General features: G+C 35.0%; 1 protein-coding gene across 4 annotated transcripts in view; it reads right to left on the bottom strand.

The window, feature by feature from the left end:
• Nucleotides 1-20,408, bottom strand: part of SPAG16 (sperm associated antigen 16) — a 938,011-nt gene that overhangs the window by 894,491 nt on the left and 23,112 nt on the right. For all 4 annotated transcript variants that reach the window (XM_041737393.1, XM_041737392.1, XM_041737389.1 and 1 more), the window contains one exon: nucleotides 574-681. In XM_041737393.1, coding sequence (XP_041593327.1) covers nucleotides 574-681 — 108 coding nt within the window. The remainder of the gene's footprint in view (nucleotides 1-573; nucleotides 682-20,408) is intronic.

The raw sequence follows: 20,408 nt of genomic DNA, 5'->3' as shown, positions 1-20,408 counted from the left end.
GTAAGAAGAAGGGAGGAGAGAAAATAAATCTGAATTGATATTTTTAAAATAATTTCTAAAAAAACCTTAGCATAAATACAAGGTCATTCAATATATGCTCGCTCTCTCCACCTCACTCTTATCAAGTTGCTTTGCACCTTATTCTCTATGCATATAATGCGGTGAATATGCCATATTCCTTCATGACTTGGTGCTTTGCACAGTTTGTACTATCTGTCTAGCACACCCTGCTCCCTCAGTCTGTTAATTTATACTTCAGAATTCATCTAGAAATAGGTCCTTGAAACCCTCTCACACTGCAATCTGGCTATGGTGACCACCCTTTGTTAGCATAGCAACTATTTTAGTTTAACTGCTCCTCATCACACATTCCTGGTCTCTGGAAACCTTGACAGCAAGGGCCTAAACTTACTCATCTTTGTATTTCAAATACATAGTATAGTGTCTGGCATACATAAATACTCAATAAATGTTGAATGATTACTTTACCTCAAATCTTCTAACACAACCAACTTACTTCACATTAATTAAATACCTCTTTAACAAATATGCCAACAAATATTCGCAGCTTACCCTTTGAGGTCATTAATTAATTTAGTTTTTTCCTGGACTATTCGTTTGTGGTGCATTCGGTGAAAATCCCGTTCTTTTTGAGTTTTCAGCAGATCTTCTCTAGCTTTGCTGAAAATAATAATAATTTTTAAAATCACTGCTAATTCCAAAAAAGCATTTAACAAAGAACAACATCCATTCATGATAAAACCCTTTAACAAAGTAAGTTTAGAGGGAACATAATTCAACATAATAAAGGTCACATATGAAAAATTCATAGTTAATATCATCCAAATTGTTCCTCTATGGTAAGGAACAAGGCAGGGGTTACCATTCTCACCATTTTTATCAACATAGTACTGGAATGGAAAATCCTAGCCACAGCAATCAGAATACAAAAAGAAACAAAAGGCATCCAAATTGCAAGGAAACAAAGTTTCACTATTTGCGAAAGACATGATACTCTATATAGAAAACCCCAAAGACTCCACCAAAAAACTGCTAGACCCAATAATGAATTCAGTAAAGTCACAGGACACAAAATCAATGTCCAAAAATCTGTTGCATTTCTACACACCAATAAAGAAGCAACAGAAAGAGAAATCAAAGAATCAATCGTTGATTTATAATAGTACCAAAAACAATAAGATACCTAAGAATAAACCTAACCCACAAGGTGAAAGACCTGTACTCTGAAAAACCATAAAACACTGATAAAAGAAATTGAAGGAGACACAAAGAATTGGAAGGACATTTCATGCATTCATGGATTGGAAGAACAAATATTTTTAAATGTCTCTATTATCCAAAGCAATCTACACATTTAATGCAATCCCTATCAAAATAGCAACAGCATTTTTCACAGAGCTAGAACAAACAATCCTAAAACTTACATGGAAACACAAAAGACCCCAAATAGCAAAGGAACACTAAAAAAAAAGCGATGCTGGAGCCATCACAATTCTGGACTTCTTATATTACAAGGCTTCTTATATTACAATACGGTACTGGCACACACACACACACACACAAAACACACACATAGATCAATGGAAAAGGATAGAAAAACCCAGAAATGAACCCAAAATTCTATGGTCAATTAATCTTCCACAAAGCAGAAAAGGCTATCCAATGGGAAAGAGACTGTCTCTTCAATAATGGTGTTGGGAAAACTGGACAGTAACATGCAAAGAATGAAAACGGACCACTTTCTCATACCATACACAAAAATAAATTCAAAATGGATAAAATATCTAAATGTGAGACCTGAAACCACAAAAATTCTAGAGGAAAACAGAGGCAGGAACCTCTCTGACATCAGCCATAGCAACCTATAGCAATATCTTTCTAGATATGTCTCCTGAATAAGGAAACACAAAAGCAAAAATAAGTTACTGGAACTTCATTAAAATAAAAAGTTTCTGCACAGCAAAGGAAATAATCAAAAAAGTAAAAGGCAAACTACAGAATAGGAGATGATATTTGCAAATGGCATATCTGATAAAAGGTTAGTATCCAAAATATATGAAGAACTTCTACAACTCAACACCTAAGAAATAAATACTCCAGCCGAAAAATGGGCAGAAGACATGAATAGACATTTTTCCAAAGAAAGCACATAGATGACTAACAGGCACATGAAAAGATTCTCAGTGTCACTAGTAATCAGGGAAACATGAATCAAAACTATGATGAGATATCACCACACCTGTCAGAATGGCTAAAATCAAAAACATAAGAAACAACATGAGTTGGGAAGGATATGGAGAAAGGGGAGCCCTCTTACATTATTGGTAGGAATGCAAACTAGTGCAGCCACTCTGGAAAATATGGAGATCCCTTGAAAAATTAAAAATAGAACCACGCTAAAATCCAGCAATTACACTATTAGGTATTTACACAAAGAACACAAAAATACTCATTTAAAAGGATATATGCACTGAAATGTTTATAGCACCATTATCTGGAATAGCCAAGTTATGGAAACAGCCCAAACATTCACTGACTGATGAAAGGATATAGAAGATGTGGTATATATATATATATATATATATATATATATATATATATATATATATATATATTTAGCATTTCCATATTATATATATATTCCAATATATATGCTAAATATATAATATATAAATGCTAAATATATAAATAATATATAAATGCTAAATATATAAATATATATAATGGAATATTACTCAGCCCTAAAAAAACAATGAAATCTTGCCATTTGCAACAACATGGACAGAGATAGAGAATAATATGCCAGGAGAACAGTCAAAGAAAGACAAAATACCATGTGATTTCATTCATATGTGGAATCTAAGAAATAAAACAAAGGAGTAAAGGGAAAAAGAGACTTAACTATAGAGATCAAACAGATGGTTAGTAGACAGGAAGCTAGTGGGGGGATGCATTAAATGCATGATGGGAATAAAGTAGTGCTTTGTCATGATGAGAACCAGGTATTATATGGAAATGCTAAATCACTATTTGATGCCTGAAAACTAATATTACATTATATGTTAACTAACTGGAGTTTAAATAAAACTTCTTAAAAAACACTCCTTATTCCTTTCTGAAAAAAAAAAAGTATTTAGTTCAAATCCAATATTGAGCAATTCTAAAGAGAACTAATAAATGAAGATTCTATTATAATTCACATGGAAGGATTCTAACCAACATAGTATATGTGGGGTTGAGAGATGAATAGGACAGCATGTATGGCTTTAAAAATATTCATTTACAACTCATTTAAGTAAAAGGAAACTAAAATAAATTAAGGTATGCTGCCAAAATAATTTATAATCCATCTATTTCCAAAAAATAATTTGTTTACAAAATTGAAATACATATTTAAAACAGGATCATTTAAAATAATTACAGATAAAGGAAAAAGAGATTCTGGCAAGATGGCAGAGGAGTAGGGGTCCTTAATTCAACTGGACCCACAAACTTGTCTTGATAACTTTCAAATCATCCTGAACACCGACGAATTCAACCTGAGATATAAAGGGAGAGCAGCTGGAATGCTACAGAGAGAAAAATCATGGCTTCTGACAAGATAGGAAAGCGAAGAAAAAAAGGTGGGGGAGGGGAGCCACAGCAAGCCGGGCAAACTGACCTAAAGGGAAGCCTTGACAAACCTCCAGGCCTGAAAGCTGAGCTGTGGAAAGCTGGGCACAAAAGTCCAGTCCTGGATATGCAGGAATTTTACAAATCCATGCCTCAGTCTTCCCTGACTAAAAAATGCTCAGCAGGCAGAACTGCAAAAGGAGCAGTGAAGCTTCAATATTCCCAGGGTCTGGTCTCAGTAAAGGCCTAGAACGCCACAACCCTCCATGGCATTTGGGAGAAGTCTGCCAGTTACATGGATAGTCACTGGAGCACTCTTACCTTAGCGCCCGGCAACGGATGGAGGCAGCTGTCCTCTGTTTACTCCAAGGGAAGTGGTCCCTGGGAGCGCAGGTACAGTGGCACAGGCCCTCAATTCAAGGGTGCCTAAATGGACAAAGCCACCCTTCGAGAGAGGCAGACCCCAGAAGGCACAGGACAGCGAGAACTCTCATGCTGCTGAGCACCCTCCAATTTACAGATCAGTGCACCTGCACTGACCCCAGGAGCATCTAGGCCAGTGTGGACTGGAAGAATGTGATTCAGTACTCGTGGGGAGCTCCTGGCTCCAGACCTGGGGATCTGGCCACCACCATTTTTTTCTCTCTTCTTTTCGCCTTTCACCTTGGAGAGGCAGGGACTCTAGGGAACAAAGGCCTCACAGGATAAACAGCTCACAGGGACCCAGGCCACCTGGCAAGGGGCAAGGCATCCCCACCCAGGCACAGACACCTGATAGTCTATGCAAGCAGACCCCTCCCTAAGAAGAACTACTGAAAGAACAGGGAAGAGCAAGTTTACTGAACAAGCAGCACTGAAAAGCTCCAGGGCTGAGGGAAAATAGTATATAGAATTAGAGGTTCCTTTTCACTATGGTTCTTTTATATTTCACATTAAAGGTTTCCAATATTTTTTTGTTTTCCTGACTTAACTACAATATATTACCAACTTCTTTTTTAAGCTTTTTCCTTTTTGACTTTCATATTTCTATGATTACATGTCTTAGATATATTCTTCAATATTGGAGTCCCTTCAACGTATTCAATTTTAATTTTGATAGATATACAAGTTATGGGCTTTAGGGGGGTTTTGTTTTTTCTGTCTTGTTTTGTTTTGTAATGGCAGAAATTAGCACCTTCTAACACTTGGACCAAAATACACTCAGAACCAAGTGGAACATCGTGTTAGTTCATTCTGTGAGAATATATTATCTCTCACTTCCCATTCCAGCTCCCTCTTTTATCTTGTTTCTGTTTTTGTGGTCAATGTTACATAAACTCTTTATGTAAGTTTTGCTGGTTTATATAAAATTGGAATTGAGTATCTTCTAACATACAGAACAAAATGCACTCAGAACCAAGAACATCATCCTATAGTCCTGTTGGGGAGACTATATTCTCTCTCCACCACCACTTCCTCACCACCACCCTTTTTTTTTTTTTTTTTTAATGCTTACTATTTTGTTTTAAAATTTTTCACTTAAGGGATCCTTTTGTTTTATTTTGTTCTGTTCTTCTTTTTCTTTTATTTTCTGGTTTCTGACCTCTTTGGAATCATCTAGGGTGTATTTTACTTAGGTTGTTCTTGATATTTTTAACTCTGCTTGCTCATATACTACTCTGCACTGGACAAAATGAGTAGAACAAAGAATTCAGCACAAAAGAAAGAACCGGAAGTAATACTCTCTGCCACAGAACTGCTGGATATGGATTTAAATAAAATGTCAGAAATACAATTCAGAAGTACAATTATAAAATTACTTGTGGCTCTATTTAAAAAAAGAATTAAGGACTCTAGAGATTCTCTTGCTACAGAATGAAGATATTTTTTTAAAAGATTTCCTTTATTTATTCATGAGAAACACAGAGAGAGAGGCAGAGGACTCCAGAATCAGCCCTGGGCCAAAGGCAGATGCTCAACCACTGAGCCACGCAGGCATCCCCAGAATTAAGATCTAATCAGGCCAAAATTAAAAATATTTTAACTGAAATGCAGTCTAAACTGGATGCTCTAACCACTAGGATTAATGAGGTGGAAGAGTGAGTAACATAGAAAACACAGAGAAAACTTTTTCTTGATGGAAAAGAAGGAAGCAGACAAAAAAAGAAAAAACAATTAAGAACCCATCGGGAAAGGCTTAGGGAAATAAATGATATCTTGAGAATGGAGAATATTTGTCTTATTGTGATGCTAGAAGAGACTGGGAGAGAGAGAGGGCCACAAAGTATATTTGAACAAATCAGAGGTGAGAATTTCCCTCATCTGATGAAGGAAACAGACATTCAGATCCAAGAGAGACAGAGGACCTCCCCCCAAAAAATCAATAAAATCCATTCAACACCTCAACATTTAATAGTAAAACTTGCAAATTTCAAAGATAAAAAGAAAATTCTTAAAGCAGCTCAAGACATGGGATTTTTAACTTAAAAAATGGGAGAAATATCAGATTAACAGCAGACCTCTCCACAGAGACCTAGCGGGCCATAAAGGGCTGGCATGATATACACAAGGTACTAAATGAGAAAAACAGGCAGCCAAGAATACTATATCCAACAAGGTTGTCATTAAGAATAGAAGGAGAGAGGGAGCCCTGGTGGCTCAATGGTTTAGTGACTGCCTTCGGCCCAGAGCATGATCATGGAGTCCTGGGATTAAGTCCCACATCAGGCTCCCTGCATAGAGCCTGCTTCTCCCTCTGCCTGTGTTTCTGGCTCTCTCTCTCTCTCTCTCTCTCTCACCCTCTCTCTCTCTCTCTCTTTCTCTCTCTCTCTCTCTGTGTCTCTCATCAATAAATAAATAAAATATTTTTAAAAAATAGAAGGAGAGATAAAGACCTTCCAGGATAGGCAGAACTGAAAGAATATGTGACGACCAAACTGGCTCTGCAAGAAATATTAAGGGGGACCCGGTAAAAGAAAGAGGAAGCCCAAAGAAACAATCCACAAAAACAGGGACAGTATAGGTAATACTATGACACTAAATTCATATCTTTCAATAGTTACTCAGAACGTGAATGGCTAGATGATCCCATCAAAAGACTCAGGGTTTCAGACTGCATAAAAAAGCAAGATCCATCTATTTGCTGTCTAAAAAAGACTCATTTTAGAATTAAGGACACCTCCAGCCTGAAAATGAAGGGGTGGAGAACCATTTACAATTCAAATGGTCCTCAAAGGAAAGCTGGAGTAGCAATCCTCATATCAGATAAATTAGAGTTTATACCAAAGACAGTAATAAGAGATGAGGAGGGACACTATATCAAACTTAAAGGGTCAATCCAACAAGAAGACTTAACAATCATGAATATTTATGCCCCTAATGTGGGAGCACCCAAGTATATCAATCAATTAATAACCAAGGTAATGAGATACATAGATAACACATTAATTTTAGGAGACTTCAACACAGCACTCTCAGCAAAAGACATATATTCTAAGCAAAACATCACCAATGAAACAAGGGCCTTGAATGATACACTGAACCAAATAAATTTCACAGATATATATAGAACATTCCATCCTAATGCAACTGAATACACATTCTTTTCAAGTGCACATGGAACTTTCTCCATAATAGACCACATACTGGGTCACAAATCAGATTCCAACTGATACCAAAGACTGGGATTGTCCCCTGCATATCTTCAGACCACAATGCTTTGAAACTAGAAGAAATTTGGAAGAAACTCAAACACACAGAGGTTAAAGAGCTACTAAAAGATAAATGGGTCAACCAGGAAATTAGAGAAGAATTAAAAAGATTAATGGAAACTAATGAAAATGAAAAACAACCATTCAAAATCTTTGAGATACAGCAAAACCAATCCTAGGACGGAAATTACATCACAATAGAAGCCTCCCTCAAAAAATTGGAAAAAAACTGAAATATACAAGCTAACCTCCGCACTTAAAGGATTTGGAGAATGAACAGTAAATAACGTGTAAAGCAAGCAGAAGAAGAGAGATAATAAAGACTAGAACAGAACTCAATGAAATAGAGACCAGAAGAACTGTACAACAGATCGCCAAAACCAGGAGCTGAGTCTCTGAAAGAATTAATAAGATGGATAAACCCCTAGCCAGTCTTATTAAGAAGATAAAAGACTCAAATTAACAAAATCATGAACAAAAGAGGAGAGATAACAATCAATAACAAGGAAATATAAACAATTTTAAAAACACATTATAAGCAACTATATGCCAATAAACTAGACAACCTAGATGAAATGGATGCATTTCTTGAAACCCACAAATTACCAAAACTGGAGCAGGAAGAAATAGAAAATCCGAATAGGTGAATAACCAGTGAGGAAATTGAAGCAGGCATCAAAAACCTCCCAAGACACAAAAGTCCAGGGCCAGATGACTTCCCAGGGAAATAATACCTATTTTACCAAAGCTGTTTCAAAGGATGGAAAGGGAGGGAATATTTCCAAACTCGTTCGATGAGGCCAACATTACTTTTTCCCAAAACCAGACAAAGACCCCACCCCAAAGGGGAATTATAGACCAATATCCCTGATGAACATGGATGTAAAAATTCTCACCAAGATATAAACCAATAGGATCCAACAGTACATTAAGAAGATTATTAACCACAACCAAGCGAAATATATCCCCATGATGTAAGGTTGGTTCAACAGTCATAAAACAATGATAGATCACATCAATAAGGAAAAAAAGCAAGAACCATATGATCCTCTCAATAGATGCAGAGAAAGCATTTGACAAAATACAGCCTCTATCCCCGATTAAAACTCTTCAAAGTGTAGGGATAGAGGGAACATTCCTCAATATCATAAGAGCCATTTATGAAAAGCCCACAGCGAATATCATTCTCAATGGGGAAGAACTGAGAGCCTTTCCCCTAAGATCAGGAACACGACATGGATGTCCATTCTCACCACTGCTGTTCAACATAGTACTAGAAGTCCTAACCTCAGCAATCAGACAACAAAAAGAAATAAAAGGTATTCTAATTGGCAAAGAAGAAGTCAAACTCTCCCTCTTTGCAGACGACGTGATACTGTACATAGAAAACCCAAAAGACTCTACCCCCAGATTGCTAGACCTCATACAGCAATTTGGCAGTGTGGCAGGATACAAAATCAATGCCCAGAAATCAATGGCATTTCTGTACACTAACAATGAGACTAAAGAAGGAGAAATTAAGGAGTCAATCCCATTTACAATTGAACCCAAAACCATAAGATACCTAGGAATAAACCTAACCAAAGAGGTAAAGGGTCTGTAATCTAAAACTACAGAACACTTATGAAAGGAATTGAGGAGGATGTAAAGAGATGGAATAACATTCCATGCTCATGGATTGGAAGAATAAATATTGTGAAAATGTCTATGCTACACAGGGCAATTTACACATTCAATGCCATCCCTATCAAAATACCATGGACTTTCTTCACAGAGTTGGAACAAATAATCTTAAGATTTGTATGGAATCAGAAAAGACACTGAATAGCCAGAGCAATATTGAAAAAGAAAACCAATGCCCGGGGCATCACAATGCCTGATTTCAAGCTGTATCATAAACCTCTGATCCTCGGGACGCCTGGGTGGCTCAGTGGTTGAGCAACTGCCTTCGGCTCAGGTCGTGATCCTAGAGACTGGGGATCGAGTCCCACATCAGGCTCCCTGCATGGAGCCTGCTTCTCCCTCTGTCTCTCTCTCCCTCTATGTCTCTCAGTAAATAAATAAAATAAGAAAAAAAAAAAAAAAAAGAAGTCCTGTTCTAAAAAAAAAACAAAAAACAAAAAAACAAAAGAAAACAAAGCCCTGATCCTCAAGGCAGTATGGTACTGGCACAAAAACAGACACATAGATCAATGGAACAGAATAGAGAGCCCAGAAATGGACCCTCAACTCCATCGTCAACTAATATTCGATAAAGCAGGAAAGTCTATCCACTGGGAAAAAGACAGTCTCTTCAATAAATGGTGCTGGGAAAATTGGACAGCCACATGCAAAAGAATGAAACCAGACCAATCTCTTACACCATACACAAAGATAAACTCAAGATGGATGAAAAATCTAAATGTGAGACAAGAATCCATCAAAATACTAGAGGAGAACAAGGGCAACAACCTTTTTGAATGTGGTCACAGCAACTTCTAACTAGACACATCTATGAAGGCAGGGGAATCAAAAGCAAAAATAACCTATTGGGATTTCATCAAGATAAAAAGCTTCTGCACAGCTAAGGAAACAATCAACAAAACTAAATGACAACCTACGGAATGGGAGAAGATATTTGTAAATAACATATCAGATAAAGGGTTAGTATCCAACTCAACACTCAAGAAACAAACAATCCAGTCATGAAAGGAGCAGAAGACATGAAGAGACATTTCTCCAAAGACCTACACAAGGCCAAAAAGCACATGAGAAATTGCTCCACATCACTTGCCATCAGGGAAATACAAATCAAAACCACAATGAGATACCACCTCACACTGGCGAGATTGGCTAAAATTAACAAGACAAGAAACAACAAATGTTGGCAAGGATGCAGAGAAAGGGGAATCCTCTTGCACTGTTGGTGGGGATGCAAACTGGCACAGCCACTCTGGAAAACACTGTGGAGGTTCCTCAAAGAGTTAAAAATGGAACTACCCTATGACCCAGCAGTTGCACTACTGGGTATTTACCCCAAAGATACTGATGTGAAATGCCAGGACACCTGCACCCCAATGTTCATAGCAGCAATGTCCACAATAACCAAACTGTGGAACGAGCCACGATGTCCTTTGACAGGTGAATGGATAAAGATGTGGTATACATACAATGGACTATTACTCAGCCATATGAAAGGACAAATACCCACCATTTACTCGACATGCATGGAACTGGAGGGGATCACACTGAGGGAAATAAGTCAATCAGAGAAAGACAATCATCATATGGTTTCACTCGTACATGGAATACAAGAAATAGTGAAAGGGATTATAAGGGAAAGGAGGGGAACTGAGTGGAAAAAATTAGAGAAGGAAACAAACCATGAGAGACTCCCAACTCTGGGAAATAAACAAAGGGTTGCAGAAGGGGAAGTGGGTAGGGAGGTGTGGTAACTGGGTAACAGGCACTAAGGAGGGCACTTGATGGGATGAGCACTGGGTGTTATACTATAGGTTGACGAAGTGAATTTAACTAAAAAAATTTTTTTAAAGAAATAAAGGAAAAGATTTACAAAATTTAATTCTGAATTTGCTTGAATATATGGTTTAAAGATAATGTATTGGGTTGTTTAGTTCTGATAATTGTGAGAAAGAACGCACGTATATTCCAGGAAACCCAGATTTTATTCTGGTAATGCATATGAGAAATATGTACCACCTGTAGATCATATCAGTAGAATAATTGGTAACTTGATGAGAAAGGTTCTTTAGTATTAGTGTTGTAATACAGAAGCATTCTTTTGCAAACCCCTGATAGAAAACAAATAAGAGTATTCTTTCTAAGCCAGGGCTATAGTTAGACAATTAATGAGGATGTTTCACCTACCTCCATAATATGTGAGTTTCAATATAATAATGTAAAATATAATTAAAATGAAAAATTGGCTCACAATCTTCATTAACTGACAAAGTAATACTACATTAAGACTTATACATTCTCAAAAACCAGTGCACTGGACTCAAGTGTTTACATCTCATAAGAGTTCACAATGGAATAAATCTGCTTGTCTGTATCGCAAAATTTCAAAATTCAGATTCACATAAAACAAATGCAAAAAAACCCCAGACTTCTGCATGAAGAACTATGTCAAAGCAATCACTGAGGAACAGAGACTGGGATGAGGTTAGGTTTTCAGGTTCCTGATGGGGCATATTATCATCACTGAGACTACTTACTGCAAGATCAAGTCATACCCGCATATGTTGAAAATTTCTCATCTATTCTACCAAGTTTCTTTCTTCCTTTCTCCTCAAACTCTCAAAGCTCCCCCATTTTTTGACATGACCTTTTTTTTGGACATGTTCCTTATTTTACTGCCAATGTTGTAGTTTTTATCACAATTAAATGAACAATGTATTACAGTCTTCACAGATACTACTGCATTTCCATGCCAATAACCTTGAAGGTACAAGAAATGGTTGACTGAAATACTGGGTCTTAAAATATTATCTGAGGAATACACCGGCTGTGATAAACAATGTATTGTCAGGTTTTACCCTCAGTGTGAATGAGGATGACCAAAAAGTGAGGGAATCCTTCTGCTACCTTGTGCCTAATGAACAGCGAGTGAAGAGGAGGACAGAGTTTAAGTAGAGTGATTTAAGAAGAAAAAGGCTGAGATGATTATTTCTTTGTGAAAAGACAAGAGTATCACTAAATTCTTATTCATCAAGTGGTTACACATGTTCTTGTACATAAAAATACTCAGTATATGTTACTCTTATCATCACATCACTATTACTATTTAGTATAGAACAGGTATATTCAATTTCTAGAATGGCTAGATTTATTTACCTAAAATAGGGGGCATGCCAGTATATGAATATCCTCTAATGGACAAAAAATATCAGGATATATGCTTATTAGTAACACTGTAAAACTTTATAAAAGAAGTTAAACTTTTATGAACATCTATTTTGAGTCTACTAAAGCTTTCAACAGCTTGATGAGTTATATAAATGAGCTAATGTTTTATTTCTCTTCTCTGAAATGTAAACCCATAATAGGTCAAAAAAAAAACCTTAGAAAAATAATGTTGCAAAGTTTCTTAAGCAGAACTACAAGTGTGTAGCACTGCATCAGCTCTCTTTTTAAATATACATTTACAGGCCTATTTGTACTTATCCCAGGAAAGAAAGCATAGGAATTGATTGAAGTATTAGACCTTAGAGATTTTCTAACCATTAAATTGGTTTTCAGGGACTTGCTTTCTATTTGCACAAAATGAAGTCTACTTAGTAAAACAATTTAGATTCATTTCATGGTGATGCTTCTGTTATGACCTTCCTGCTGCCCATCTGCTTAATAAAAAGAAAATAAAAGTTGTACTAAAAAATAACATTTATAATATTCATATAAGCAATCATTATTTTAAACTATACAATATTTCTTATTAATACAGCATCTTTGTGATTTAAAAACAAATCTTTTACTAAGATACCAAAGATTCTATTTAAGTACTGGTGAAATCAAAGTTATTTAGTGAAGCATTCTCTTCAGATTTATCATAAACAACACACTTCTTACATGCTTTTTCTTAATGAGATGGTAGAATGACTAATTTCTCCCCTTCAGGAAACCAACATACCAAAATCTATGATTAAAGTATAAAATATTACAATACTCATATTTTTATCATATTATGCAAAGCACTGTCTCAAAACTCTATATTTCAAATTATGAATGTGATTTAATAGTATGCTCTTAAAAATAATTTTTAAATGAATGTCCTCAGTAAAATAATTTTTTTAATTGAATAGTTTTAGCCAAATATTTGAAGTGACTTTTTAATAGTAGATTTTTTTGAGTTATTCTGTTATCACAATTTGGCAAAAAGAAGCATACGAAGATTTTCTTGTTTATTTGCACCAAAGTAGGCCATCATTGTCATGTATTTTTCTTATGTACAAACAAAAATCAAAGTAACTTCTGGAAACAGTATTATATAATTACCAATTATTTCATTATTTTCAAGTGGTTATAAATGAATCATTTAACTCACTAATATTAATATTGAAATAATTGTTGGATAGCCAAAATGCGTTCATTCATATTCGAGGAAAACTTTCATTGTATACTTAACCAAAAAAGAAAGGGGTATACCCATGTCCAGAAAAATTACCTACTTAATTTAACAAGCAATTACCTAAACACTAAACCATAAAATTTTATAGGCCTCATTATTATCTTTATTTTCACAGTGTTTGTTTCTGAAAGTCATTAAATTAAATGGCTCCTCAGAAAAGCTGGATACTCTTTGACCTTCTACATAAGTGAATTTTGTAAGTGAAGTTGGGACTGTTTAGTAAAGCACCTAATTTTTCCACAATATTAATTGCTTTTTAATTTTAGTTTCTTTATGTCCATATTTTCTGGCAGAAGGTTAAAAAAAGTATTTCATTATTTTTTAAATGGTCATTTTAATCTTCTAATTAGCAATCCTAGTCAGTTTTTATTTTCTGTCAAACCTTCAATACACTCAATAAAACTTTTCTGGTCTGCACTGTATTTCTTTAATGTAAAAGCCCAGCAAAGGACAGTAGTATTCTGAATTAGGCAAGACTTAATTTTATAGGGAGTTGTTAAAATTTCCATTATGATGGCAAAATGATGCCTGCTCCAAAAGAATGGTATAAAAGGGGCAAAATCCTCAATTAACTACGCTAAAAATTATTAAAAGCTTAATTAAAAAGCCAAAATGTTAATAGCACACATTTACTTTAGCCCATCCTACTTGTCAGAGGTAGATCCTGGGGCTATGTTGAATACAGGATACTCCCTGTTATGTGGAGCTCACAAAATAACAACAAAATATATACATTAGATAATTAGAGGCAAAAGGTATAAATTTCAACCTCCATCATAAATATACAGTATTAAAATAAGGATAATCTAAATAAATGGAGGGATATACCATATAAATAGAAAACTAAAATCTATGAATACATCAATCCTTAAAAATACATATGTATATGTAAACGAATGTGTACACACACATTCTTTCCAAATGTTATAAATTCAACTTAACCTCAAACTGTCACCTTTCTATAAAAATTGACAAAGTGACTCTAAAATTTATATAGAAATAAAAGGACCTTGAATAGCCAAACTACCTTTAAAGAAGAACAAAGCTACAGGACTCATGCTAACTGACTTCAAGAACTTACCTAAAGCTTCAGTAATCAAGAGTGTGGTACTAGAATAAAGACAAATAAGTAGATTAATGGAACTGAATAAAGTCTAGAAATAGACCCACAATTATAGAGCCAAGTGATTTTCAATAAAAATACCAAAGAAATTCAATGATGAATGAAATTTTTTTAAGACTAGTGCTGGAACAATTGGATATTCCTATAGAAAAGGAAAATTAACCTCTAGCTCCTAACATACATCATATACAAAAATGAATGAAAGATATAGCTGAAATAAAATTTCTAAATCTTTAAAGGTTTTAGAAGAAAACATAGAATAGTATTTCTGAGACCTGGGAATAGGAACAGTATCTCCAACAAAATATCAAGAGCAATACTATTAAAAAATAAATTAGAATTCACCAAAATTTAGAACTTCTGTTCACCCAAAGACATCATAAAGAAATTGAAGAGTGAAGCCATAAACTGGGAGAAAACATTCACAATGTTCTGACAAAAGATCTGTAACCATAATAGAATAGAACTCTTACAACTCAACAATAAGACAATTCAACTAAAATTGAGCAGGACTTACAAAGAAAGCAAGAGAGATGAACAGCCAATAAGTACACACAGACACACACACACGTTCAGTATCATTAGGTATTAGAAAGTGCATGTCAAAACCACAACAAGCTGGTACTATACAATTACTGAAATGGCTAAAAAGAAAAACACTAACTGCACTCAATGTTGGTGACAATATAGAGCAACTAGCACTCTCATATACTGAGAATGTAAAATGACCCAATTAACTGTTGGAAAACGGATTGTTAATTTCTTATAAGTATACACTTACCCTTTGGTCCAGTAATTACATCCTTAAGTTTTTAACCAAAAGAAAGAAGACACATTTCCACAAGAAGACTTGTACACAAATCTTCATAGCAGTATTATTCATTAGGAACCACAGTTGATGGGATCCCTGGGTGGCGCAGTGGTTTGGCGCTTGCCTTTGGCCCAGGGCGCGATCCTGGAGACCCGGGATCGAATCCCACATCAGGCTCCCGGTGCATGGAGCCTGCTTCTCCCTCTGCCTGTGTCTCTGCCTCTCTCTCTCTCTCTCTCTCTCTCTCTGTGACTATCATAAATAAATAAAAAAAAATTAAAAAAAAATTTAAAAAATAAAAAAAAGGAACCACAGTTGAAAACAATCCAATAGAAAAAAAATAAACAAACTGTGGTATGCACTATACAATAGAATACTACATAGCAGTAAAGAAGATCAAATTACTGATAAACTCAAAAGTCACAGATATTATTTTACAGAGTTGATGCTGAATGTAAAATGTCAAGCACAAAGAAATGCACATTCTGTGTTTCCATTTATGAAGTTCTCACACAGGCAAACTGATCAAATATCAGAACACTGATATATCAGAACACTGACTGCAAAGGCAGGGATACCTAAGAAAGGACATCTTCTGTAAAAACTGTAAAAAATAATACATTATACTAAGTGATGTAGAGTGTGGGTGGGGGTAGAGATGAAGTAAGAATGGGAGAAAAGATGGTTAAGAGTTGAAACTGATAGGCCCATGTGATTCATTATTCTATTTTGTTTTCTTTCTAAATCCTTGATATTTTTTCAGAATTAGCTTACTATATGTAAATAATAAATTGCTATGTGCCTGTCTTCTGGAAGAAATACGACTTTTGGTGTTTATTCAGTATTGCTGCTATTGCTAATCATAAGGTTGACAAAGATGATGGTGACGATGATGCTATTCTACCTATTTAATATATACTGTAGACCAGGTATTATATTCATTATCCTGTGATGGGTAAGTCAAACACAACTGTTGCCTTCATCAAACTCACAGGACTATAGAAAATACCAAAAAGAAAATTAAATGTAATAAACTAGTCAATGTTATGAAAGGAAAAAAGGGTGCTGTAACATAGAACACTGGTTTAATCTTTATTGAGCACTCACCATGTGACAAGGATAGATAATATCCCACTTATATATGAGGGTACTGAGTGATAATTATATTATTATATCTAATAAAGGATAGAACATCATGGATTTGTGTTGCTCTTTCCACAATATGTGACCTGTTATCAGTGTCTGTTCCGAATTAAAGTATGAATGGGGTTAGTAATACCCCCATTATGAGTTTAATAGCAGATGCTGTCCTTTCAAGAACCTAACTGACCCATAAAAAGTTTGTTTGACTTCATTATTATTATGTTGTAACCAGGTAAGTCAACCCACAATGAATTCCCTGTTGCCATCGTGTCCCTCTATCCAGTTGATTTTCCAATAAAAACAAGCTTGCATTATGCTTTTCTTCAAAACTATCCATTAGCCTCACATCCCACCCAGAGGGGAAAAAAAAGCAAAGTGGCTCTACCACTTAACCCTGGTTGGTTCCAGTTACTACAGTCTCCTTACTAGCCCCCTAACAAGTCAAGCTGCGCCCACCATAGGCTCTGTGTATTTCCTTTTCCCTCTGCCTGGAATTCCCTTTTCCTAAGTTCATACATGCCCTCCTTCAGCTTCTTCAGATATCAGACAGGATTTCTCTCACCACCCTCTATAAAACTGTACACCATTTATCTCTGTCTCCTTTACCCATGTTACTTTTCTTCATATAGTTTACCATCACGAGTTATATCTGCCAACATCCACATGTAATCAGTGGCTATCTTATTGGACAGCACAGCCTTAGAGAGAGTTAACAGTGCAGAGGTAAAAAAAAAAAAAAAAAAAAAAAGTCTTGTCAATGAATTAGAAGAAGAGGAACAGCATGCTGCCACAGAAGCTGAAGGAAAAAAGAATGAAATAAGATGCACAGTTAAGGAGAATAGGTTGGGTGGAAGCCAGACTATGGAATGTTAAAGTACAAATACAATGATGCCTTTCAGAGTAAACCATCCAATTGAGAATATTTTCAATGTCTACATTACGAGAAGACACTCTTTAGCACTAGCTATTGTGTATGGAGGAGTCTCAAAAAAATAAAAAATTGAAATACCATTATGAACCACTAATTCCACTACTGAGTATTTCTCCAGAGAAAATGAAAACACTAATTCAAAAAGACAAATGCATCCCTAGTTTACTGCAGCATTATTTACAATAACCAAGATATGGAAGCAACCCTAAGTGTCCATGAGTAGATGAATGGATAAGGCAGATGTCACGCTCACGCATGGTCACACATGCGCACACGCACACACACATGAGGGAATATTACAGCCATAGAAAAGGATGAGATGCTGCCCTTTGGAACAACATGAACGGACCTAAGAGGCATCCTGCCAAGTGAAATAAGTTGGTCAGAGACAGACAAACACCATATGATTTCACTCATGTGCGGAATCTAAACAATAAAACCAAGGGATAAATAAAATTCAGAATTAGACCTATAAATACAAGAGAACAAATTGATGGTTGCCAGAGGCAAGGGAAATGGGGAGATGGGCAAAATGGGTGAGAGTGGAAGACACAGACTTCCATTTATGGAATGAGTAAGTCACAGGAATAAAAGACACAACATGGGGAATATAGTTAATAATACCGTAATGGTAAGGCATGGTGACAGATTGTGGCCATCTTTTGCAGTGATAGCATAATGTAGAGAGGTTGAATCGCTATGTTGTACACATGAAAATAATGCAACAGTGTCAACCCTACTCATTTAAAAATGATTTTAAAAATTAGGTAGCAATCCAGAGCCATGAATTAAAGCTCAAAATATTTTTCCCTATGTTCTTGTACCTAGACACCCGCAGATTGAAAGTGAGGGGGTGGAGAAACATTTATCATGCAAATGGAGGTCAAAAGAAAGCTGGAGTAGCAATATTTATATTGGACAAACTGCACCTTTTTGTTCTTGTATTGCTTTTATTCTGCTTCGGTATCAGGGTAGTACTGGCTTCATGGAATGATTTTGAATGTGTTTTGTCTTTTATATTATTTATAAGATTTTGATAAAGACTAATTTTTTTAATGTTTGGTAGAATTCACCAATGAAATCATGTGGTCTTGGACTTTTCTATGTGGGGAAATTTTTGATTCCTAAACTTTCATTCTTCTTGTTGGTCTAAAAGATTTCCTATTTCTTAGATCCAAGATTCATGATTCAATTATGCTAATTTGTGCATTTTTAGGAATTATCTGGTTTTTTCCTAAGTCATCTTATTTGTTACCATATAATTGTTCATAGCCATCTGTTCTCACACTATGTATTTCTGTGGTTAATCTGTTTTCTCTTCCATTTCTCATTTCATTTTTTGAGTCTTCTCTCTTTTTTCTTAATGTAGTTAAAGCATTGCCAATTTTCATTTTTTGGAGGAACTGGTAATTACTTTCAATGTTATGTTACTGTTTATTCTGGACTCTAGTTTACTTATTTCTAATTTTTTCTTTGTTATTTCCTTCCTTACTAAATTTCAGCTGATTATCATCTTTTTCTAGTTCCTTGTGGTATGTTTATTTGAACTTTTTTCTTAATACAAGCATTTATAGCATAAATTTCACTGTAACATCTGCTTCTGCTGCATCCCACAGGTTTTAGAATATTGTGCTTTTTCTTTTGTTATTGAGACATATTTTGATGTGCCATTTGTTTTCCTTTTTTTGAAATTTTTTGTATATTTTTATGGAGTTTGATTTGCCAATATATAACACCAGTACTCATCCCATCCAGTGCCCCACTCAGTGCCTGTCCACTTGTTTTCCAATTTAGCCCACTACTTGTATAGTAGTGTGCTGTTTAATATTTGCATATTAAATATTTAATATTTACACTGTAGATTTTCCAGCTTTATTATTGATATTTAGCTTTGTACCATTGCCATTGGAAAATATACTTGGCATGATTCTAAGTCTTCTTAAATTTGTATTATTCATTATGTTTCTTTTTGCGTGTATACTTGAAGAAAATGTATATTCTATTTTTCTTGGATAGAATGTTTTATACACATATATTCTTAGAACCAGGGGATCCCTGGGTGGCTCAGCAGTTTAGCGCCTGCCTTCAGCCCAGGGCGTGATCTTGGGGAGTCCTAGGATCGAGTCCCACATCATGCTCCCCACAGAGAACCTGCTTCTCCCTCTGCCTGTGTCTGTGCCTCTCTCTCTCTGTCTCTCATGAATAAATAAAATCTTTTAAAAAAATGTATTCTGAAGTATGCTTCAAGTAGAAAATGTTCTTGTTGAAAAAAATAAATACTGTAACTGAGAATACTCATTTAAAATAAAGCATATCCAGAGGGGATGGGTGGGAGGATGGGTAAAATAGGTGAAGAAAATTAAGAGTTTATCTATCATAATGAACACAGTAATGGTGTATAGAACTGTTGAATCACAATATTGTACACTTGAAACTAATATAATACTGTGTGTTAACTACAGTGGAATTAAAAACTTAATTAAAAAATAACATTAGAAAACCATTGGGGGATATCAAAAACAAGAGTAATTCTGAATCTAAAAATTATTGAAGCAGATGTCACAAAAATGAGAAAGTGAATTAAATTCATTATGTTGACTTTCAAAATATGTTTAAGTTAAGTGTAAAATAGTAATCCTATAAGAAATTGCATCTGGATGTTTACCCTATTCTTTAATGTGTCTAAAGTGGTTAAAACAACCAAATTACAAACAAATGTGTAATTCAGAAATAAATTTTTATGGGAACTTGATTGTATAACTGATCAAAAGGTACCAAAATGAATTTTCACGTGTTTATCTATTAAGTTCTTAATTTTTAAACTGAGTATTAAAAAATTAAAAATAAGTAAAATTGAGTATTAAAATATATATAATAAAAAATAAAATAAAATGACAAGTGATCTGCATTTTATTATAAAGTTAAATTCTCCTTTTTCAAGAAAGATTATC

Source organism: Vulpes lagopus, chromosome 22 (genome assembly GCF_018345385.1).
Source record: "Vulpes lagopus strain Blue_001 chromosome 22, ASM1834538v1, whole genome shotgun sequence".
NCBI classification, from domain to species: domain Eukaryota; kingdom Metazoa; phylum Chordata; class Mammalia; order Carnivora; family Canidae; genus Vulpes; species Vulpes lagopus.
Note: the sequence above shows the minus strand (reverse complement) of the source record. Positions and strands in the feature narration are given on the sequence as shown.